This window comes from Diadema antillarum, unplaced genomic scaffold (genome assembly GCF_040938485.1).
Source record: "Diadema antillarum isolate AM-2024a unplaced genomic scaffold, OU_Dant_1.0 seq00000057_RagTag, whole genome shotgun sequence".
Classification (NCBI taxonomy): Eukaryota; Metazoa; Echinodermata; class Echinoidea; order Diadematoida; family Diadematidae; genus Diadema; species Diadema antillarum.
In genome coordinates this window covers 381875-406309 of record NW_027271163.1, presented here as the reverse complement: position 1 = coordinate 406309, position 24435 = coordinate 381875, and the positions used below count along the sequence as shown (strand labels likewise).

At 38.6% G+C, this 24435-nt stretch overlaps 1 protein-coding gene across 1 annotated transcript in view; it reads left to right on the top strand.

The window, feature by feature from the left end:
* Positions 1–24435, top strand: part of LOC139725722 (diacylglycerol lipase-alpha-like) — a 116563-nt gene extending 92128 nt beyond the window's left edge. Inside the window, exons 9-18 of the mRNA XM_071636806.1 lie at positions 5287–5448; positions 7284–7376; positions 8208–8344; positions 9084–9225; positions 9815–10029; positions 10605–10731; positions 11851–12057; positions 12733–12874; positions 16429–17025; positions 24098–24435. Coding sequence (XP_071492907.1) covers positions 5287–5448; positions 7284–7376; positions 8208–8344; positions 9084–9225; positions 9815–10029; positions 10605–10731; positions 11851–12057; positions 12733–12874; positions 16429–17025; positions 24098–24435 — 2160 coding nt within the window. The remainder of the gene's footprint in view (positions 1–5286; positions 5449–7283; positions 7377–8207; positions 8345–9083; positions 9226–9814; positions 10030–10604; positions 10732–11850; positions 12058–12732; positions 12875–16428; positions 17026–24097) is intronic.

The window sequence follows — 24435 nt, the reverse complement described above, 5'->3', positions numbered from 1 at the left end:
CTTTTTTTTTCTCTTCTTTCAGTCATTCTTCTATTCCTCTGTTCCTCTGTACCATTCCATGTTCTACTCTGTTCTGTTTAGCAGCTTTTAGCACACTGAGCTTGCGATCCTTCAAAAATGACCTTTCAACCCTGAGTTTAAGAGCAACATAAATCATCACACCCTCTCATGAACTAAACTCACGTAAAACAACAGCAAATAAATAACAAAACTAGGCAATCACTGAAACAGGGACAGGCTTTGTGCTGGGAGTGATCCAATAGCAGGAAGCTTGTCAGAACATGAGGGAAATTTGTCAGACATACACAAAGCTTTCCACTAGTTTTGTTTCTCTTGTGATTATGCTAAGTATAACTTGACATGACCATCGGCATGTTATTGACACAACAAAAGTAACAAGAGGCATGCAACTAACATTCTGATATTAATGTTACAATTTTTCTGTATTGCAGAAATTTCACCTTTTGTACAAAAATTTATTTGTAGACAGTCTATGCAGATGTGTCAAATTGCTGGCATACTTCAAAGTAAAAAAAAAATACAGCGCCACAATTCATAGCAGGTGTTCTTTGAATATAAATCTTCTTTATACTGGACAAAAAATGTAAGATGTGTGATTGTATAGCTACAGACACTATGTGGCTCAACTCTTCCTGTTGTATCTAGTAATATTTTAATGTTGATATTTCTGTGAAAAGTTATGGCACAGCAAAGAATGGAAATTATTTCATTGCAACTGATTGACAATAGCCCCAAATCATTTTATCAGTTAAAGGACAAGTTCACCTTCATCAACATAAGGATTGAGAAAATGCAACAATATTAGTAGAACACATCAGTGAAAGTTTGATGAAAATTGGACAATCGATGCAAAAGTTATGAATTTTTTAAATTTTTGTGTTGGAACCGCTGGATGAGGAGACTACTACAGTTTGTGAGTCATATGCGTACAACAGTATAAAGAAAATATAAAAGAAAATTCAACATATTTTCATTTTTTTCGCATAATAAAAGAGCAATTGACTTGCCTCTTTGTAAAGGCAGGGGGAATAATATTACCCATAACATTTATCGGTAACGAGTCGGGGGAATGTGTACTTTTTTCAAAAGATGGAATTTTGTGAAATTCTCTTTATATTTTCCTTATATTGTTGTACGCATGTGACATCTAAGTTATTCATACACTGCTGTAGTCTTCTCATCCAGCGGGTACTGCACAAAAACTTCAAAAATTTGTAACTTTTGAACGGATTGTCTGATTTTCCTCAAACTTTCAATGATGTGTTCTACTAATATTGCTACATTCTCTCAATCCTTATGTTTATGAAGGTGAACTTGTCCTTTAACTTTGCCAGGGTAAATACAGTGCAATGCTAGCCCAAAGCAACATTTTATATGGCATTTTATCAGGTTGTCTGCTTCGATCACATAAACCGTTGGGTATTTGCTGATCTCTTAAGCGAAGGTATGTCTATGGCACAGAATGTATTTTCCAGTGGAAGAGATGTTTTGCCTGGGTACTGGAGACTACAATAAAGATATCTACACATTTTCACCCCCTCTGTTACAACTATATAATGACAAATATGTACATTCTGGAATGCCATCCAAGCAGTATAGACCTACGATGTAAATGACCATCTCTTTCATCCTATGAGTCTGATCACTAGACTATTGTCATAGTCAGGAAATCATCTGAAATACATCATGTAGACTTTTCTGACTAGAAGAAGATATATGAAAGATACAGCTTATATAAGGACAATATAGACAATAAATCATAATCAATTAGAGATTACGATTTATTCTTTCTTTTTTGATGGAATTCGTTTTGGCAGATATTTTTGATGATATATAATTTCATGGAGAACTCTGCTGAAAATCATTTAGATACCCTGAGTCTTTGACTTTGGGTATACATGAAATATAAATGCATTATGCTTAAGAACATCAATTTCAGATTGGTTTTTACATTGTGATGGGTTAGCTCATATAACCAAGGGCAGATGAAGAAGTAAAAAGTATCAGCAAAAGGATTTTGATGGAGATTCTTTTCTCCAGTAGGAGCTAGTGAAGAGACAGTAAAACTTGTGATGTATTGTCTGAATTTTTTAATGAGTGTAAAAAGGTGAAGTAACCAGAAATTCCTTGATTTGTTTAGCCACATGTTCTTTAGTCATTTGAACAATGTTTCCAAACCAGCTGCTCACAATGACCCATACGTATACACACAGATTTTAAATTTCTTGAAAATTCAGAGTTTCACACAATTGTGTCATCTTGTAAGACCTCTTCCCAATAATTCATACCCAAATTACTCTCTAGACAATGTTGACATCGGATATTTCCCCCTCATCCCACCTCCCCCCTCCCCTTCCCAATCCATTTCAAACATTACACCAGCCTGTAGTAGGCAGTAGATTAACGTTGTTATAGACGTGACGTGCAGGTATGTCTAATGGCACTCTTTAATGTCAGTGTTTATTTGACACAATCCTTAGGGAGAGAGGCAAGGTAATATGGGGTGACTCATTTAATGCCTAGGGTAGAGAACTCCTTTTTTATGGTCTGATCACAAACCAAATGAGGTCACAGAGTCAAATTCGTAAGTACTTGTCCAAAAAACGAAGAAGAAGAAGAAAAAAAAACCACACTCTGCAGTGCATATGGACTATATTATCTTGACATTTGATTGGGCAAACACTACAGTACCTTCAATATAAGTCTATTTTCCCCTGTGTCTCTACATTCTTGAATATCTGTCTGAATCAGATGTGTTTCGATTATGCGAAAAGAGTCTTGTCAAAGAACTATATAAGGATACAGTACTCATATCTTTTTTTAAGTTTATGCAGTTCACAACCAAAGAAATTATGAGTATGAAGACAAACATAGGATGAACTGATAATTAACAGGGTATGCAATGTTGACATGAGGGTTAGAGATGCAAATACCTAAGGTTTTTTATTGATTTGTATGATCAATTAGGATGTAAATAGATAGGAATAGAATTATACACTTGAAAGATTGCACATAAAACGTTGATAGGTTCTGTAGAGGGAGTCCACATGTTCACACTGATACAACCTGAGATGCTATCGCATACTTGATATCATGCTTTTCAGTTCGATTTTTGCGTAATGAAAAACAAAGACAATGAAAAGTAAACAGGAATGCACCTAGAGACTTGTAGCAAATGATAAATGGCGAAAAGGATTTTTTCCCCTTTTTTTGTGTCAGATATCATAGAATTCAGTGCTTATGTCACTTAAGTCTACCTCAGAAGGTACAATGTGTTTGATCACCCTTGGTCTGTTGAAAACGTCATTCATCTTCTGCTTCCGAAATACAAGTGTATCACTCCACGAATATGTGGCATTTTATGTCCCCCATTCCTTGTTTTGTGTGTGTGCAGTTTCCGTATTAATTTACCCCCTTCTCTCATTTCTACTCATCTTACCTTGTCTGTAATGTAGAGAGTACAGTCTATGTTGTATCAGTTTGTCTTCGTTGCAACATACAGTGTATATGCACGGGCTGGAATCTGATTGCTGTACCGCATGTTGTGCAATGTACTACACACAACTAACTTTGTGATCTCGGAATATTTTCCATGCAGACCAACAAAATGGAAGCCTAAATCAGACACAAAGTACAGATCTGGGAATAAGAGGCTGGGATTTCTGTGGAAGGGAGCGGCAGAGTAACTAATCAACAGCTGTAAACTTGTGTTGGGAAATTGTCTCCATTTCTCCACAAAATGTGGGGAAAATGAGAACTCGCGGGCTACGTTTTTTAAAAATTAATTTTAATATGAGTGTTTATACGGGATGTTGTAGGTGTAGTTCATCAAGGTTTGCTAATCTGTTATTCTGATTTGATATGAATGTGGTGATGTGGAGTACCAAGGAACATGCCAGCAGTGGTTGTTCCTATGTAACATGGAAAATATGGCAGCATTCTCACAATAATAGATTTGTGATAATGAGGCGAAGAGATTGGCGGGGGAGCTTAAGGAATTGCATTTACTTTTAACAGACAAAGGACATGTGCTGTGCGTAAAGTGGAGACTAATTGATGTAGAAGGTGAAATTGTAAATGAATCACATATTACAGGAATGCTCTGTGTACATCTTTAACCTTTTGCATTGATTTTGATATGTGAATGAACCCTTTTCTGATATGAGCTCACATGGTGTGTTGACACGGGTGAAAGTGTGCTTCATTTGTGATGCATAGATACAAGGATAAGTCCCTGTGACTGAATGCAAAAGAGAGAATCTTTCCACTTCTTAGTTATGAAGTTCAGCAGTAGTGTGAACTATCTATACATGTTTAGCTCGTGTCTGCATTATGCCTCATTTTGTAAATACCAAAGTGTGCGACCATGTCAGTGTGTGCAAGGAGAGTAGGTCTGACTGCTGTACTTTTAGCATCTTTAACTCATTGCTTCTTAGATTCTTGGGCTTGACACAGGCACAACTCAGCTGCAGTAGACTGTGGAAGAAAACAGCAGGACTAGACTTTTTTCTGAGCTGTTTTTAGTAGCTAGCCCTGGACTTTTACAATCATTTAGATTGAGTTAATCTTTACTGTTAATGCTAAGATGTAAGCATGAGCATATGAATAGTCATATTGATGCACTGAATATTTAATATGTTCAGACACATTTAGTTTGTTGTTGCAATGGTAAAGTCTTTGTAGTTATGTGCTGATAACTGCCTTGCTAAGATATTCACTTTTCTCTCTGGCTGAGACATATGAAGTTTGAGCCTGATATAAACGGAATGGAATGGTTTGATGTCAAGATCATGTGCAAATACAAGTGTGTTGTGTGGGATTACATATAAACTCACAGTACCCTGACTCCATAGCACGTCGCAATAAAAATATGATTACACCTGTGTTACTTATATTTGATGTCTTTGAGTAGAGATTTGCATAGTTCAGATAATGAGTTTGTCAATGTACAGGTTGGTAGTTTAACCATGTATGAGGTAGAGAGTTATATCTCTTACAGCTGTGGTGCACATGCCACTTTTAGTAGACTGGAAAAGGAAGCACAACTTTTCATCTCAGGCAGCATGCACTTTTTGTATAGCTGTACCTGAAGCTTTTCCTCGGGGCGCAGTTTCAGTCAGTTAGCCTTAGTCCAAGAAAAGCCTTCAGAAATGTTATGATACACTGCTTTGATATTAATGTGTATCCGTGCGATTTGTGGAGTTAAGCTGGACTCTTCGTTTGTTGGATGTTACGTGTATTGTAAATGGTGTTTTGTGCCTTTAGGTCTGGGAGACACCATTTTTCGTAGCCCTCGACCACGACAGACGGCGAGTGGTGGTGTCCATTCGCGGGACCCTGTCCGTTGCCGACATTGTCACCGACCTGAGTGCGGATACCAGTCCCATTCACACTGAAGATGGGTCTATGGCATACAAAGGTCATAAGGTCAGTGATATTATACCTTGTCCTCTCAGAAACTTAGTCTCCTCGGCCAGTCTTTTGCTAGTATGAAAATATCTTGGGATGTGTGCCATTTACAAACTGTTTTTGAATCACATCGAACAATGAGTTTAAATACCGGGTAGCTCTTCCTACTTTGTAGTATTTTGCATAAGTTTGAAAGTTTTTCCCCAATTTGTCAAGAAATTTTAGATCAACTTTATATACAAGTAGGTACATTGTATGATAACCAACATTAAAGTACACCTCCCAACCATTCTGAATTTGGAGGAAAGAATCTGAAGTTTAACCATTCCCAGTCCTTGTTTAAGGTATCAGTTTCCTATTTTACTCGATAACTTTACTACACACCATGGGAACTGCTCTTTCTCTCCTACTTTTGAGCGAAATCATCCTTATTTTTCAGTCAGAAAGATTGGTATGTCTGTTAGAGTAATGTTCACTGAGAGAGAGAAAAAAAAAAGTACATACATGAACAGAGAAGCTAGATCCCAAGTTGAGCAAAAATGTAATTTTCTAACCTTTCCCAAGTTATTACTAGAAATCCTGATTTTTTTGAGAGGAAGAAGGGATGGAACTTTAATTCACAATGTTTTAGGATATTTATTTGTCTAAACATGATATTCAGTTCATTTTTACTTTTGACACAATGATGCATTTATTGCAGAAATCACCTCTATGAGTGACTACTTGTGATTTTATAAAAATGCTCCTCCTTTGCAAATGACACCTGACATATTTGTCTGTGGTCATCTGAGCAAAATCCCACATCCAAACAGAGACAAATGAGCCGCTAGAATCACCATGACGATAAAAAGGCAAAAAAAAACAGTGGCTAGCCATCCGTTTCCTGTCACACGATTGCTTGAGTGCCTCATGTGACAGATGAGCCAAGACTAGGATGACGCTCTTTTCGAGGTCCATTTAAGACGATTTACACTGCATCATCGCAGATACTTCTCATTTCTCCATCCTGATCATATCAGCCCAGAACCATGTTTACTCCTTTCCACTTCATGTGGCTTGATATTATATTTGGCGTTTGACCACTTGCAAGTAAACTCAGAAGAAATTGAGAAATGTGCTTTTAAATGTCATGTTGTGTCGGCTTTCACAAGGCAATCTGAAGTTCATATGATATACTTTGTTTAGATCTCTGAATCGTTAATATCATTCTTGTGGTTATTTTGTTGTTTTTTCTTGGTTTATTTTGAATTAATTTGAATGGGTGTATGCAGTGTCAGTGTTGATCGTGTGATTTTTTGGGTGGGATCTTTTATTACTTCTTACATTTGCAAGGGGATTCATTTCTGTGAATGAATCTGATAAATGTATTACCAGGTATGTTGCCTTTTAATCATCCCCGTTTGATGCCTTGATGTCATTTTGCTTGCATTTATTTAATGAGCCATTTGTGTGCCATTCCAGTGGAGGAATGCATACAGTTTTAATAAATACAAAATTAATTTAACTACTATATTTCATTCAAAGATTACACAGCGGATTCATAGTGATGAAAATGTTACATAGAAATCAATTACATTATACTGTGAAAGTGGAAATTTTTGTATGAGTGATTTTTTTTTGCACTCGCCTGAGTAGAATAAATTTCATGGGTTTCTTTTTCCTCTGAATCAGAAATAAAATATGAGTACAAATAGCATGCAAATATATATGTACGCTTTTATTTATGCGCTCGTTTCATGTTGCGCGAAATGCGTGAAAATTTCCACTTTTACAGTAGATAGGGAAAGTCTTTGGAGCTATTACAGGTATTTATGTATACAAATTGTCTGTCCTTGTGTATTTGCCTCATACAGGGCATGGTGGAGACAGCTAACTACATCAGAAGAAGACTCGTAGAAGACAAACTCCTCCATCAGGCTTTCACAGCTATGGAGGTAGCACAAAAAGTTTTAAAGATTGCTGAATCTTTTGTGCTCCCCGTTTCATTTTCTTGCCTCTTGTATGTATGTTTGTTTTTTAATGTGGTCTCTGAATTAATATTTGTGTTTTCCATAGAGTGCCATACAGTAATCAAGTTTTGTGCCTGTGATTGCATTTTATTGGAATCACTCAGGGGAAAGGTGTGGCTAAATTTTGATTTCAAGAGGTTTTCATCACCATGAATGCTTTTCTTGTTTATAAAGTTATGCTTTATAAAGGTAGTACATCGGCTTTTCCTTTCTTGAAGAAAAGATTGATATTGTATGGACATCTATTGCAAAACCTTGCCGTGTTTGCGTCATCGGGAATACATACATGTATTACTGTGACAGGTTGTAGCTAATGAACTCAAAAATGTTTCATTAGTTTGTGTACAGTGCAGCATGATGTCTAGATGCTGAACAGGAAATGATTTTGGACTTTGTCATAACATTGAGCCTCACATCATTGCCTGCTGGTGATCTTGAGTAATTTTATTTTATTTTATTCTTTTTTTATTCCCGTAAAGTCAGGGAATAGGCAAGTTATTTTTAAGCAATGTCTTCAGTGACTTTTGTGTGCAAATCTTGTACTTTTGAGAAATTGAGTTTGGCCTATTTTTTTTTTTTTTTTTTTTTGGGTATTCTGTATGAAATTGATTTCTTCCACAAAACTCCAAATTTGTCAACATGACAATATTGGTTACAGCCCTCAGCACACCTACCAAGTTTATCCATGTTACAATGATTTTGATAAAGACAAATTGAAACTTCTCCCCCCCCCCCCCCCCCCTCTTTCTCTGTATTTCTGCCTCCCAGGGTACCAGTGAGTACGAGTTGGTATTGGTCGGTCACTCCCTAGGGGCGGGGACAGCCGCCATTCTCGGCATCATGCTGCGGCCCCGCTATCCCACTCTCAAGGTGTATGCCTACTCGCCTCCTGGGGGGTTGCTATGGTGAGCAAGGCATCAACAATCATGTTTTGAAGGATGATGATGAGTCCATGATGTGACTGGTTTATGATTATTGAGAGGACCTTTGATAGGACTAGATTGTAAAGAAGTGCATGTCTTTGGTAATGTGCAGTTATTTGCTTCATTAGAGGATAGCAACATTCAGTTGTCAGTGGTTGATATTTGAATATTGATTATTACTGTGATTTCCAAAAGTTGAATTGATTTGCATAGTATCTCCTCTGAATTTAAGATAGATAAAATGTTAGCTCTGTTTCATCTTGATCATCTGGGATTCAAATGACAGCAGTATTATGCTGTATGTGATGTCACATTCAATTAAATCATTCACTGTTATCACAAGGCAGAATCTCACCCAACTGACCATGCAATCACACTGTTCTCACAGTGTTATCAATGTTATCTTTATAATTGTATTTAATTAATAGAGTGTAACCTGGTAGTCTTCATATAGACAAGTCATCCCAAAACAGGTATGACTGTACAGCATAAATGGTGCAAAAGAGAGTGAAAGGGTGTTCAAAATGATGAATTATTGGTAGATACAAGTGATCAGTTGGTAATTGAAGTGCAGATTGTTACAAATGAATGTTCTAGGTGACTCTGACTGTGGTAAAATCGGGGGTTTTAATATTTGAAAATGGAAACACATTGCATTTGAAACTATGAGGAAGAGTGGGCTCCTTCTGAATGATGTTTCTTGTGTTTATTTTCCATGCAGCAAAGAGGCCTCAGAGTATGCAGCTGAATTTGTGACGTCCCTGATTGTGGGCAAGGATGTGGTGGCCAGAATTGGGCTCTCCCAGATGGAATTCTTGAGAGCAGACCTTCTCAACTGCATCAAGATGTGTCGTGACCCCAAGGTGTTTCCCCAGGGCACTCTTTACGTATTTCTTCCTTGCATTTCTGTCTGCATCAGAAACTAGCTGCCTTCTTCATTAATCGTCTTGAGAAGCCAGCTGCAATGTGTGCAGATTTTCACTCAAACAGAAGTATGATTGTGATGACAGTATTGATGACTGAAGACTCAATTTTGATTTCATTTCCTGCTGGTGCATTCTTCATGATTTTACAGTACCATTAACCAAAGCCATTGTGACCCACAAGATGAAACTGACTGGCAGATGACAGTGCAGTCTTTTCATTTTGCAGAGTCATACCTCAAAACATATATCATCACAGAACAAAACTCTTAGCTGCGTGTATGTGTATTTGTGTGTTCTATTTCGTAGTTGTTTGTCTCATTAGTTTTGTCCTTTTGTTTTTAAAGATTTTTTAAAGATATTATAAATATTTATATTTATGATAATGATTTATTAGTTAATAAATGTTTATTATGATGAATACTTTTTTCCCTGAACAATTTGATTGTAGAATACCTTTTTCCTTCTTTTTTTTAGCATTACTTGTATTAACACTTGTTCATTATATCTTTATATCCCATGTTTGCAGTGGAGGGTGATATTTGGGGAGCTACTATGCTGCTGCTCTATCCGTTCCAAAAACCTGGCCCCCATTGAGGATGCAGACACACCATCACCGTTGCCATGGCGACTCAACAAAGCCTTCCACCCTACAAATCATGAACTGGTCCTCACCACGCACAGTCCACTGTACCTACCAGGCCGGATACTGCAGGTTGTCAGGAACAACCCCAAGAGAGAAGGGTAAGGAGGGGAGGAGGAGGAGGAGGGGGGGGGGGGGGGGAGGGAAAGAGGAGGAGGAAGAGGAGGAGGAGTGATGATAGAGAAATGGGGGGGAATAGGCAAGGGAAATTAGGAAGAAAGTTAGATAGGGAGGAACATGTGACCTAGGATAGAAGAGGGGGTGAAATAGAATGGGAAAAAATAGTAAACAAATTGATCTACATGCAATTAACATACCAATTTTTTATATTAATTTATGCATTCTCATGTTTCACACTTATACATGAAGCCAGCAGATGCTATGATAGCAATGACAATGGTTATGATGATGATGATGATGATGATGATGATGATGATGGTGATAACCAGTACCACTATTGTTATTACTTTGATATTGCTGCCGATATGATTATCATGTGTAATGGAAGTATGTATTACAACATGTTGATTACAACCAAAATAAAATTGATGGCAATACTCTTCACACCCACTATGCTAACACTAGAATCTGGCTGACTTACAGTGTACCATTCTCATCTCTATCCTGTGTGTTTTTGTCTATCTCCCTCTCTCCCCCATGTTGCTGATTGATCCAGTATTAGTAAGAAGGAGTGTGCCTACTATGCTATCTGGAGGGATCGTGAAGACTTCAACGAGGTCCTCATCTCTCCCGTCATCATCAACGATCACCTCCCTGGTGGTGTGAAGAAGGCTGTCGAAAAGGTGCTGTATTTTTCTGTCAGAAATGCCAATTGTTACTTGTTTTGCAGTATTTTATACTGTGATTTTGTTTTTGTCTGTTTGTTGTTGTTGGTTTTTTTTTCAAAATATTCTGCAAATTTGAAAGAAGATATTGTTTTATGCATAGTGTCTTACTACATATTTCTACTGCTGGAAAGGTAAAAACACTATTTTTCCACCCAAAAAATATGCCTATTCAGCCCTGAGAATACTGGAATGCTGTTTACAAAGTTGGCATCTCTGTAATGTGCGTGTGATAATAGCCATGTTCAGACGTATTTCTATCCGGAGTAAAAATTTGTGGCACGGTAATTGAAATTCAAATTAATGCATATCCTACCACGCCCCTTGTGTCCACACGATGGTCGTGGGAAGAAACTGCGACCAATTTATGTGCGAGGGTCGGTGTAACTTCCGGAAGTAGTAGCGCCGCGCACGTCGACCATGCGATTGTTTTTTTACCAGTGGCATTTGTCTTCTCCATTCTTGTTAATGGAAATTTCTGCATGAGCGCTTAGCTTCTTTGTCGCGATCGACTATGTTAAAATTGCACGTGTACTCGCAAAATGTCAACATTGCGATTTGACCCAGGAAGTTTTACTTAGGTCGTAAGGTATGTAAGTTCATAGATACTCCGAGGGCTTGTCCGCACGGGCAATTTACTCTGACCGGCTAGTCGTGGTAGCGAGATACTCCTGAGAAAACTCAGGAGTATCTCGTTCGGAGGAAGAGGTCGTGGTAAGTTCCTCCGATCGGAGGAAGTTACCACGACCTTGTCCAGACGGGCACTACTCCGACCTATCCTCCGAAGTTACTGCGACCAAGCTTCCTCCGACCCTTCCTCCGAAATTACTCCGACCAAAACTGCCTCCGTCTGAACACAGCTATAATGTGTTATTTGTCTGTCTGTATGTGTGTGTGTCTTGTGCAAGTAGCCAGAAAGTCCATTGTATAAGACTGCATTACTCAACAGGAGTATTGATTTTGATGAAGCCCATATATCAGTTTGTGTACCTGAAATTATTGATTAAAGAACAAAAAAGTGTATTTTTTTGTTGCTTCTGTCAACGTGATCTTTACTTAGTAATTTGTATTTTTCAGTGCCTAGAGTATGGCAAGCGGCATGGCCTTCCGAAACGTTTCTCCCAAGTGGGCAGAACTCCGATGCACGATGCCCCTCAGTACCAGGATCACCCCCACCCCGCCCCTGTCCAGACCCCCTCCTCCTCCTCCCAGTCCTCCTACCTGCAGATGAAGCCAGTGAAGACGAAGAAGGAGAAGAGCGGTGGAGCTGCAGTGCACTTCCAGGTCGGTAGGGCGGGGGATGAATGTCGCACATAGCAACCACACATCTGTGCCATATTTTGCAAATGGGGACTTGAAAGACAATTTCGTGAGTGGTTCAATTTAGGATTGAGGACTGAAGCAAAGGGATGAGAAACAAGTATCATCCCTTTTTAAGAGTAAAGTTGAGTGATTTCCAACCTAGGAGATGACATACATTGCAAGTGTGCAATGTTCCTATTTTTGCAGAAATTAGTAAACCTTTTTTTGCAACTGATTGACAAATTGCCCTACATCAACATGAATAATTTTGTCAATCAGTTGCAATAAAAACAACTCGACGCAAGAATTTCATGTATGTGAATAATCAGTTGACTTGCCAATTTGTGAATATTTAAATAGTGCAAAACATATGGCATATACAGTACATAAATGCTGTTTACCATGCTAATGTCTACCTTCATGTTTTTGTTTGTAGCTGTTGAGTTTTAAACACTACTACATTTGATAAAATGTGTGATTAGTATCTAAAACACTTCTTACATTTGGGATGATCTCTAAGTATATGTGTGCATATGTATGAGAGACAAAGTGTGTATTCCTCTATTTAGTATGTTATTACTGTTGTAAGCAAGTCTAAGGCTCTCGGACAAGAGTTTTTGATAACTCGACCAAACCTTGTGCGCAATTGCCTTTCAGGACTCGCCCACAAAGTCGTCGCCGTCGACCAAATCGTGGCGATCTGGCGTGAAGGCGCCGGAGTCCAACAACAACCAACGTCCCTTCACCGAGCTGGTCTCAGCCGAGGACGAACAGCTGCCTTTCTTGCCCCACTCAACAGGTGAGTTCTCCCAAAACTTCAGACACATGCTTGATTTATTGCAGTGTTGCGATCTAATTTCTGGTCATGCAATGCCTTTGTGTCTTTGGGTCTTGTTTTTCTAGGTATGCACTTTGTTTCGAATGCTCACAAATGCCACGCACTCTGTCTCATTGATTGTTTTTCTCTTTTTTGTTGTTGTTGTTGCAATTGATAGCATTATTGATTTAAATGAATAGAAATATAGTGTACCCTTAAATTAGAATATATCTGTCCACATTTAACCAAGATTTTGTAAAGAGATAGCATTGTGCTGTACCCTTGCTTTATTTTCAACATTGTTTCATTTGAATTGTAAGGAGAAGCACCACAAACAATGTGCGTGTCTGCTTAATTGAATTTCATTTGTGACTTTTTATGTACAAAAACATTATCTGAAATGCCAAATAGATAATAGTTCTAGTAATAATAATCTGTTTTACTAAATGTGCACCTCTTTAGGAACCTAATGTTTTGAGCAAATGCCTGTAATAGTAAAAAGATTATGATAGAATATGAGAATATGATTATGAACACTACGATATGTCATGGGACATATTCTGAACAATTGTTGAAAGATTTGTGGGATAATTCTTTGAAGGACAAGTAATTATGTCTGCAACTTGAACAAGGTGTTTTCAAATATGGTGAACTGTGGTTTCAGTGCAAGCTTTTTTTATTTGCCATGACTACTGTTGTCCACTTTTGATTCTTTTTAACATTCTCCTTTTGATGTTTTCTGATCTGGGGCACTTTGGAATTCTAACCACTTTCAATCAAGAGCTTCCTTTGCCTCTTATGGCAAATTTAACTTTTATTCCAATTTTCAGTCTCTGATAATCTAACCTTTTCCGCTTTTCTCATGTCAGTCCTTGTAAACATAATCAGTTCTATAAGAAGTGTTATTTCCTTTACTACTTAATGTTGATATGTAACTGACACACGTATCTGAAAGAACCTATTGCTAAACTGACCAGTCCAGATCATATAGATACTTTTTTCATGGGATGGGTTTTCAGGACTTGTTTTGGGATGTTTTTGTTTTGTTTTGTTTTGTTTCTGTTTTTTGTTTTTGTTTTTGTTGTTGCCAAAAATGTCAAAAAAAGTCTCCTGCTCTTTTATGTAACTTCAAATACACAGGGATATGTTATTAACATCCTTTAGTGAATGGTGGGGGAAAGTGTTAAAGCTCACCTCCATGTATGTGGCACAGATCACCTTGTTGTTTGTAGACCCAGTCCCTGCCCCCCAAATTAGATTTGTTGGTAGGAAGTACACAATGTAGTAACAGGTGATGACATTTTGCACTGCTGCTGTGTTCCCCCCAATACCACATCCTCCACCAGCGCTTCGTCCCATTCTTGAGGAAGGACAGTCAAATTTGCCCACCGTGCCAGGTAAATGATCCACTCCTCCCCCATCCCCCCCCCCCCCCCCCCCGCATCCTCCCTGCAACCACCACCACTGCCCCCATTGCCTCCTCTTCATCTCTTTCCATCTCCAACCCTACCCCAATCCTCATCTTGTATCCTCCTTCTTGCTTCCCTACCACTCCTCCGCATCTTTACACCACCTGCTCCTTCTCCGCCATCTCCCCTTCCACCTTGCTCCTCCAGCCTCACTACTTACCCTCCCATTTCTTCCTTTTCTCCATTTCTGTCACCATCACTTTACTGCTAACACTCCTCCCATTCCTCCTCCTTCTCCTCTTTCTCTTTTTCTCCATCTCTTATAATTTCTTCTTCTCCCCTCCTGCTCTTCTCTTGATCCAGTGTATAATAAAGTTATGTCACACATCATCAGGTATAAAACATATTCATACCCCATTATTTACCCCCTGCCATATCAGAATTGCATCCACACATGTCAAGCAGGCCCACTTGCACCTGTTTTGTTTTGGGTTTTTTTTCCCTGCTGTTTTGTTGGTTATAAGGATATTATGAATATGCATTATACATGTAGTATAATTGCTTTTTTGGTCCAATGCTGCTATTCTTAAAAGGTCCATTCAAAAACTAACAAATATGAGCACACATTAATTTTATAGACACTTTTTTCTTCAATCCCAAAATAGTTTATTTTTGTCAGAAAACATAGTATACTAGTAATTTGATGATTATTAGAAAAGAGAGCCATGGTAGCCCTGTGCAGTTGATATGACTGTGTGTTATTAACATATTCTGGCTACCGTAACTCTGAGCAAATCTTGTAGAAGTGATAGAACATCTGTAATACAGAGAACAAGCACTGTACGGCAGAGACTGCATCTAACAAATCACAGTTTTTGACACACTAATAAGCACACATAGATTTTAATGTAAGGCACATGGAAATGGGTGGTTTTCTCCCCCCGTCTTTTGTGTGACTCTGCTGTATGTGTGTGTGTGTGTGTGTGTGTGTGTGAAAATGTATGAAGTCATTTTCTTTTATAAATACTAATCCATCAGCTGTAATTATGACTAATGCCTGCTCTGACTTATCTGGTCATATCAAAACAGCCAATCTATATGAACCACTTCTGTCAGCTCTTTTTTATTTTTTATTTTTTATTTTTTGGTATGGTAAGAGATTCTATAAGAATGATTTGCACAATGCAATGGGTATTGATTCACTGTTCAAAAGGTGAAAATCTTCAATGTTTCTGCCCAAAGTGCTCTAATTTGAGCTCTCGGGATCTGATTTTGAAGTTTGTGTATTTGTTGGAAGAACTCTATGTGTTCTATCATTCTCTCCTCCTTGTGATGAATGGCAACAAATTATCCACGCATTTACCTCTAGAAAATCACTGAATACTTTTCTGCGAAGGAAAGGAAAGACCTTGTCAACCCAAACAAAATCATCAAAATCACTGTGTGCTTAATAACAAGCAGGACTGTTTCCATCAAATATTTATGCTTCATCTTTCAGCAAAAATGTCTAAATATCTCACCCAGCCATCTGTCATTTGCATATTGTTCATCATATGGATTAGAGTTGATGATGTTCATTGCCTTTCATATTTGTTACTTTGTAACTGTATTGGACATTGATATATGATTTCTTTCTTTTTTTTTAATATCATTTTCATTTTATCTTGACAGGTGGTTTAGTTTTATTGAGGTAATCTTTAAAAAAAGTGTTTTTCAATCACCAGATGTACAGTAAGCTTTTCATCTTCAGGACCTTGATCTACAGAAAAGTATCTTAAGAGTTTGTGTACATCCACTTCACTATTTCAGTTCTTGTATTTCTTCTCTTAAGACATTTGGTTTTGGAGTTTTGCATATCAAATCACATAGTAGAAAATGTTAATGGATGTATGAAAATACCTGCTTTGTCTCTCTCTTAACTAACATAAATAGGCTTTACTTGTTACAAAGCAGCAGCCCATTGCCAGTCATATATTCTACTAAAAACAGAAGATGATATTCATATCAATGTCTGATATTGATGATGTTCTATTGCCTCTTCTTTGTCCTGTACGCCACTGGATGCCTGGATTTGTTTTATCTTGCTTGCGATCACAACTCTTTCCCTGTTGGATCCTGCAAACTCAGCCACTCAAAACATTCCCGATGATGCAATAAGGACTAGTCGTAGACCGTCAGACTCTCATGTACCAAAGATAAGCATACTGCAGGGCTTAAACTGTCCCAGTGAGCAGGGCAGTGAGAGACTAGCGCCCCTTGCGAGCAGTGAGTCGTTTACGGACTGCGAGTCGCCGCGGTCGTCCATCTCATCCATGAGTTTCTCCTCCGTGCTGAATCGGTTCCAGAACCCTTCCTCAGCCCGCGAGGAGGGCTACTGCTACTACGTGGAGAATGAGTCGCAGCCCGCTGCCAACAACATGGCGGACTCAGAGGAGGACTTGACGAAACAGAATACCGTTACCACGACAGCCACCATTGAGTCCTCGCCCAGCAACCACGTGGACCACGACGCGAGCCCCACAAGGCCCCCCTCGACCCTCATAGGTCCGTGGAGCCTGTTCCGCGGCGGCAACGGCCAGGTAATCGACGAAGAGGGCAACGTCAAAGGTCGAACGTCGGCCAGCGACAGGTACACCCTGACGTACGACGGGATGGACCTGGATCCTGCCACGGGAAGCGAAGGGGGCACCGACTCGCCCCGCTCATCGAGACCACATTCCATAGGTGAGCCATCCCATCCTTGAATCGAGATCTTGCTGTGTACCATCTCTTTACAGAGTTCTTTTTCGATGATTCTTCAATTTAGATCAGTATTCATTTGTCTCATTTACATCTCACTAACACAGAATTTTCCTGCAGAAAGTCATTAAGTTTACTTTGTTCCTTCATGTCCTGAACTGCCATTCACAAAGCTCTGAGTCATGACTCTGACATACTAATGCCAATATCTAGAAAGATTCTCCTCATTTCACTGTCACTGGAATGTCAAATCCATGCAAATTTTTCAGAATGAGGTTTACTGCTGTGCGAATGCACTTGAGGTGACATTATGGCAAACAAAGCCAGAGTTGACTCTTGTAGTAATGTGTCGAGTCACGTCAAAAGGAAGTTAACAGTCATTTCACAATCTTGTGTTTTATGTCATTTGTCACAAGTTTCCTTTTAGCTATTTTGTTACATCTCCCCCCCAAAAAAACGGTTTTAATGTAATTCAGTGTTAACTTGTCAATTACCTTCAAAGGGATATTCAGAAAAACTTTATTGGACCTCCCCAGAAGCTAATTTGTCTCCCTGATGTGAAACCTTGCCGAGTTTCCAAAGAGCGGTGCCCTAACTCAATATGATTCTGAATTCCCTGTAAACCCTCTACAGAAATCACGAGGTGTCCGTATGTAGTGAGTGGACACGGCACTGTTTAAGGGCGTCTTCCAAATTTCAGTATTTATGGAAGCAGGATAATTAATGTTCTGTGGAGCAGCCTACTGTCGTCATGAAGTACTGAAGGTTGTCTTCTTGTAGCTCTAGGGTAGATGTTGCAGAGTAGTCAACCTAGTAAATACAATGGATGTATATCATTTGATGTATTTGCCTCATGAAAACCATCATGTCCAGGTATATCGAGGCTCCGTTACAGCAGACTCAGAGATGCCAAGTCCCCCAGATTCTCCAGGGGGTTCCTAAAATCATCAATATCTCTTCATGTCTGGATACGTGAATATCAAAATCTGCGTGATGAGGGAATCAGTTCAACCCATTGAGATGCATTGAACATGCAAACATCTCTCTGATTACTCTATGGAATCTCCTTGATTTCAGTCGATGTGTATTGGCAGCCTTGTAAGACCTCAGAAGGGCTTGTAAAAGAGGGAAACCAGTTTAGCATTGTAGCATGAATTATTTTACTTGCCTACTTTGTTTTTATTCTGGTAAGATTTGTACTTCAGCAGCCATTTCAATTACATTTATGAAGTTTGTATCTTCACCTCTTGTACAAAGAAACATCAGGGTGTGTTGTTATTATTGCTGGTGATATTCTGAAAGTACAGACTACATTTCATTATATACTCGCATACAACATATTAAATGGAAATTAGTGCAGTAATTTCAGGACTAAGTACCCACTCTGAACATGTGTTTACAATTCATGATTTTTCAAATTATTCTTATGATTTTCCCCCAAGCTTTTATAACTTTCTTTTTATCTTTGTATATTTTCCCCCCATTTTTTTTTAAAGTTGCCACTTAGATATTTGGGTCAGTAATCTGTACAAAATGGAAATGACTATAAAGATTTATAAATACTGTTCTGACTGAATATTTACAAAGATAAGGACCATTTTTCTTGAAATAGACAGAGAGTACTGACCAGTACTCACCGAGCTATTTGGTTAACATGCCTGGCTCTGCCATGCTTATTGTATCTTGACATTGAAGAAACAAAAAGTGTCCATTGGTAGATCTCTTTTGCAGCAGTAGGAAGGAGATAGCACAGTGATATATAAAATTTAATCAACTCATGCATACTTGAATAATAGAAAAAAATATAGAAAAAGACATTTACTTATTAAAAGTTTTGTTGAAGGTCAAATCCAGGTATTTTTTTAAAGATGAAATCATAGTGTTGATCATGAAAAGTGTTGTCCAAAGAGATCACAGATATTGATGCTAATTTGAGCCATAATTCATAAGGCAATTCCACTCAAAGACATAATTATATTGTAGTAGCAATCTGCAAGATAATCCTTTTGATGACTAGGTTAAAATGGTGCATTGTTCCTGGACATCAACATATGAACTACAAACAGTATAGATTATTCTCTTTGATACCAGCAGAAATAAAATCTTATTGATTTGACATTAATTTTCTTTTTTTTCTACTCATTTCAGAATCTGAAGAGTTAATTTTTTATGTTTTCACATTTCTCCATTCTTTACCACTGCGACCCACAGGTTATGAATTTTATGTAAGATTTATTTTTCATTTCTTTTTTTTCTTTCCCATTCAATATTGTTTGGTGGCTGTTAACTTGATTTTAATGTCAAGACTATGTAGAGTTGATATATATTAAAAGAAAATGCATGGTTTGATATGTTCAGAGTGTTAATCACCAGTGCAAGCATTGAATTATTGTGGTGTAACACATTGTACTATGTATACCCAGTACAGGATCAACGTTTTCAGCGCCGTGTATGCTCCGACTAATTCGCTTGCTTTAACTTGCAACAGGAGATGTGTAGTTTGTGTCCTATAGAATATATATTCAGACTCAAAACACATAGTGAAGGCCGTATAGTAGACAGTTTTAACGTATCTGGATAATGGTCAGAAATGAGATACGGTACATGTACATGTAGCTCTGTTGTGCACGAATGCTATATTGAGTGTATCAGTTACAAGAAACATCATTACAGAAGCATGCAACCTGAAAAGAAAAATTTCCCTTCAACCTTCGCCTGGCATCCTTCCCATACTGTCTTTTTGTTAACCACACCAACATGATTATAAAATTGCTTTTGCCCTCTTCCCACCCCCCACCCCTGACATCTTTCCAAAGAGAGAGAAAGAGAGAGAGACACACACACACCTTTAATGCAAGGAACATATCAACACTGTACAAAAAAGTACCACGTGTGCGATTTATTTGTACAATCGTCTGCGCCCACTTCATTCAGAAACGACCAGAAATCTTTGAATGGCAATTAGTCAGTTATGCATCAGCTCATGAGTCTTCCCAATCCTATCACAGCCCAAGACAAGTCAATCAGGTACAGTAGCAGGTGGGCATGTTGAATCATTGGTTCTGAAGGCCCTTAAGTCAAGTTGATCAAAGGAATAACAGCAAGTTAATAGAAACTCTTTAGAGACCATGTTTGCCCATCACAACAACCCCTCCTCCTCCCCACAAAAACACACGCACACACACACACACACGCACACACACACACAAACACAAACAAACAAACAAACAAATGACAACTGTTCAAGTATGTAGGATTGGTACAATTTGTGAAAGGAAAAGATGTGTGGGTTAATTGAATTTTTTTTCAGAATTTGGGCCGTTGAAACATTTTTTTTTTTTTTGCCTAAAGCTTGTCATGAAAGATGTCATGCAGTGTCTTCTTGTAATGATTCAATGATTCAAATGAATAGACCATGCTTTGCAAATCCTGCCCCATCCCAACCCATACCCCTTTGTAAATTACTTAAAAGGTACCCATGAGCTTTCATGCTTCAGCCTAACATGTGTTTTCGGGACTTTGTGATACATCTTTTTTTTTCTTTTTTTTTTTCTTTTTTAAAGCAACAGACTGCATATCATCTTGTGTGATATGGAATCAAACAAGAAAAGTAAGAAGGTTGATATTTATTGTGGTAAACTCACCATTTTCTATGTCAGGCATTTTACTTATGACAAGTACCTAGTTTAAAAGTAATTGCACTGGAAAGTAGAGCCTTGAGTATTTATCAGCATACTGGTATGTGAGGGTCACCTGAGAATGCCATCTGCAATTCAAGAAATAGTTGGGTAATATTCATATATTTGGTGAAGATAGCAATGAAATTGTCTGTTCCCACATACAGCCATTGATCAATATTACCCTAATTACAAGTAATCTTGATGTCCTTCCTACTCCAAGGTTTCATCGACAATATTTTTCTACACAGTCATACATACTAGGGGAAGCTATCCCTGCTTCTTCTTGGTTTTTTTTTTCCTTGCCTTTTTGAAATTTCATTTCATTTCATTTCATTTCATTTATTTCATTTCCAACAACATTTTCATACACAAAATAACACAACATCAATGCAATGTAGTAACAAAGAAAAATATGTGAAGTTGACAATACTACGCATCACAAAAGCAAAGTAAACAATGAAAATTGAATTGAAACTAAAGTTGCAGGAATTGGAGGAGACATGCTAAAAAGCTAAGCTTGTATTTTGCAGTCTCCAGTCTCCAGTCTCCAGTGTTTATTTTCACTAGCATTTCATGTTGGTATATGTAGCTCGTCACAGTCGACAGACCCTTTTTCAGATAGTAAGAATATGAACTCATTTTTAACTTGATTTTATCATTTCAATCTGTTTGTTTCATTTCTGCAATAATGGAAGATGACTGGAGTGTGTGATTCTAAACGGGAAGTTTGACAGGTATCGAGCGAAAGAAGTTATGGTAAAAAAAAAGAAGATTAAATCACTTCTCAGTGGGCATTGTGGAAATCTTGATGTTTATGAGTCTTGAATGATGTCATCAATTTTCAGCATATTGTCATTTTTTCCCCCTCTCTATCTTTTTGTCGGTTTGGAACTCACAATCACAGATGATTGATTATAGTGCATGCCTTGAGTAGTACTTTCACCGGTACTTTACATTTCTAGCAGTAGACATCTTCCGGTATTTTTATAATGCCAGCATCTATATGTAGCTATCTCTAGGTCTGTCAAGATATTCATGTTTTACTCTGTAAACGAATAAGGAGAGGAATGTTTTTGATAATGATAACAGCTGAACCAGGACAGACAAATACACTTCATAGACACTGGGACAATTTCTGAGTCTGTGTCGTGCTACAGTGTTGGAAGTTAGAGGGTTCTCTATTAGAATGATGAGGTGGGATATCCTTGTGAAATGGAATTGTATGAATGTGCTAGGAAGTCAAGAGGAAAGGCTAGCTGCACACTGTAGAATGATGACCGAAGACTGGTGATTGGATGAATGCATAGTGGGGGTGTCCTACTCTTGTCAAATTATCTGCTTGTCCCTTGTCATCCGATACTGTCCCTATTTGCATGTGCACTGCATTGACCTGGCAAATTGCACAAAGCTGTTTGCTTATTACTTGCATGCTACTGTGACAGAAGAAAGTTTGCATGAACTTTAATCTTTGACCTGTGGATGGTCTCTTGACATTAATTGATGCATGTGTAAATTATCAGGCATGACTTTGTTTCATGGAATAAAAGCACACACAAAAAAAGTTCAATGCCCCTTGGGAACATTGAACTGTTTTTTTTTTTTCAGTATGCTTAGATTGAGTTTCCTCTCACTCTGCATGAAACTGTGGACCGAGTTTTGAATCGCTTTTCATCACAAATCATCACATTTTGTGAATTTCACTGACATATCATTCAATGTGTTTCACTGACATATCATTCAATGTGTATACTTGGGTGACCCGCACCTCGTCATAGTTAATGTTTGCCCATATTTGAATCACATTTCGCCACTGAAATTCTTTGAAATCCAACTCACATACAGGAAAAATGCTGAAAATTCCAATGGAATCACAAGTTCACTGATCGATATTGAAAATTTGCAGCTATTGTTGTCGAACGCGAACGATGCGAAAAAGTTGCGCGCTAAGGAAGGGGCCCGCAACTCGTCACCCGCTCTCCCATAGACTTAGCACGTAAAAGACGTGTGCGGGTGACCGTGATGTTCCCATAGACATACACGTAAAAGATGCGTGCGGGTGACTTGTAACACGTATTCCTATAGCCCTATGAAAATTTCAGATTTTCGCGAAAAACTGTTCGGTTTTCACCACAATTTGCTTGGTTGTGGTAGCCCTGCCAAGTTTCAAGCGTACCGGGCATACATTTTTGTTTAGTAGGCTCAAAACAATTTTAAGTGGGGTGACAGTATTCGGGCTCCTGACTAGGTGCGGGCACCTCACTATACATGTAGACCATTCCAGTGCAAGAGTTGTTACATACGTATAATATTATAACTGCAGTTGAAAGTGTGTACATATTGCAATAATGAAAGCTTTATTTGGTAGCCAATAGTGCAACATCATAGTATAATATATGTTTGAGGTAGAACTTGATGCTTTATACTCGATACTTATATAACACTTAATCATGCTGTTCATTTGGGCAAAGGAAGCCAGTTATAGACCAAGCTTTTGTATTGTTTGAATGTGTACAGATCCTGTGCCACATGTAGAATCTGAATAATATGTAACACACTGTTGAAAAATAATATTTGTTTTGTGTAGTAGCACGAGTGACAGTGGACAGGGGGGGGGGGGGGGGAGATTACCATTAGATATTCATAATCAATCTTAGGTAACGAGGAGATTGCCTAGCAGTTCAAAATTAGAGTCTTTCTCAGTCAAACCAGTTGATAATACCTACGGTAGATGAAAATTGGTTGATTTTAATATTTTTACTGGCATATAGGGGTAGCTATTTCCCTTTTAAATTGACAGCAGTACTGCATTGTTGGTAGGGTCGACAATTGATTTCAACTATTTCGGTAGTGTACATCACAACTGTAAACAACTTGTAAACGATGATGATGATTTGGGAACGTTTCACGTCTATTAAAACTCATCCAAATCTGGCATAGTTTGCACAAAAGAACATACAAGAGCTTATGATGAGGGGAAAAATAAAGTGGAGGGGGGGGGGTATGGGGTATGCAGGCCCTCTACCACCTCACACTGTTGAAATTAAGAAGCTAACAATAGGAGGACTATTAAAGTGATGGAGAGAAAATGGTAAGTGTGTCATAATGTGTCACCATATCCAACAGTTCAACATAGGGGGAAAGATGTCAAAAAGATTGTTTTCTTGGCATTTAAAGTGCTTAGTGATTTACCATGGTGGTCAGTTAGTCTGAAAACACAGCCATTAATCTTCAAATTTCAATAGAAATCAGCGCTGCCTGTCATAAGACACCCTAGAATGCAATGTGTCTGCGATTAGTCAGTGAGCATCCTATAGAATTAGTATGGTATACCAACCATGACCCAAGCTGACTCTTTTGACTGTTTCTTTGCTCCCCAGCTGGAGGCCGCTTATCCACAGCTGTCCGCGAGGCCAAGCTAGGCCAGGCCTACACTGAGTACCTCCCCATCGATGATGACGACGATGACGACTTCGACGACGAGGTCCTCTTCAGCTCCCTCAACCTACACGTCTACGAAAACCCTGACCGCACGCGGAAGAGCCTCACCCTGCCCGTTGGAGGTAATCTCTCGATGGCGGCAGCACAGGCGCAGCTGGGGTCGCAAGGGAACAGGCCGCTCCGGAAGGGGGGCAGTTTTGAGACGGTGACGTCGTCGACCCCGACCCCTCTCAGCTCCAGGGGGTCACCGAGTCACAAGGGTGAATCGGAGTGCTGA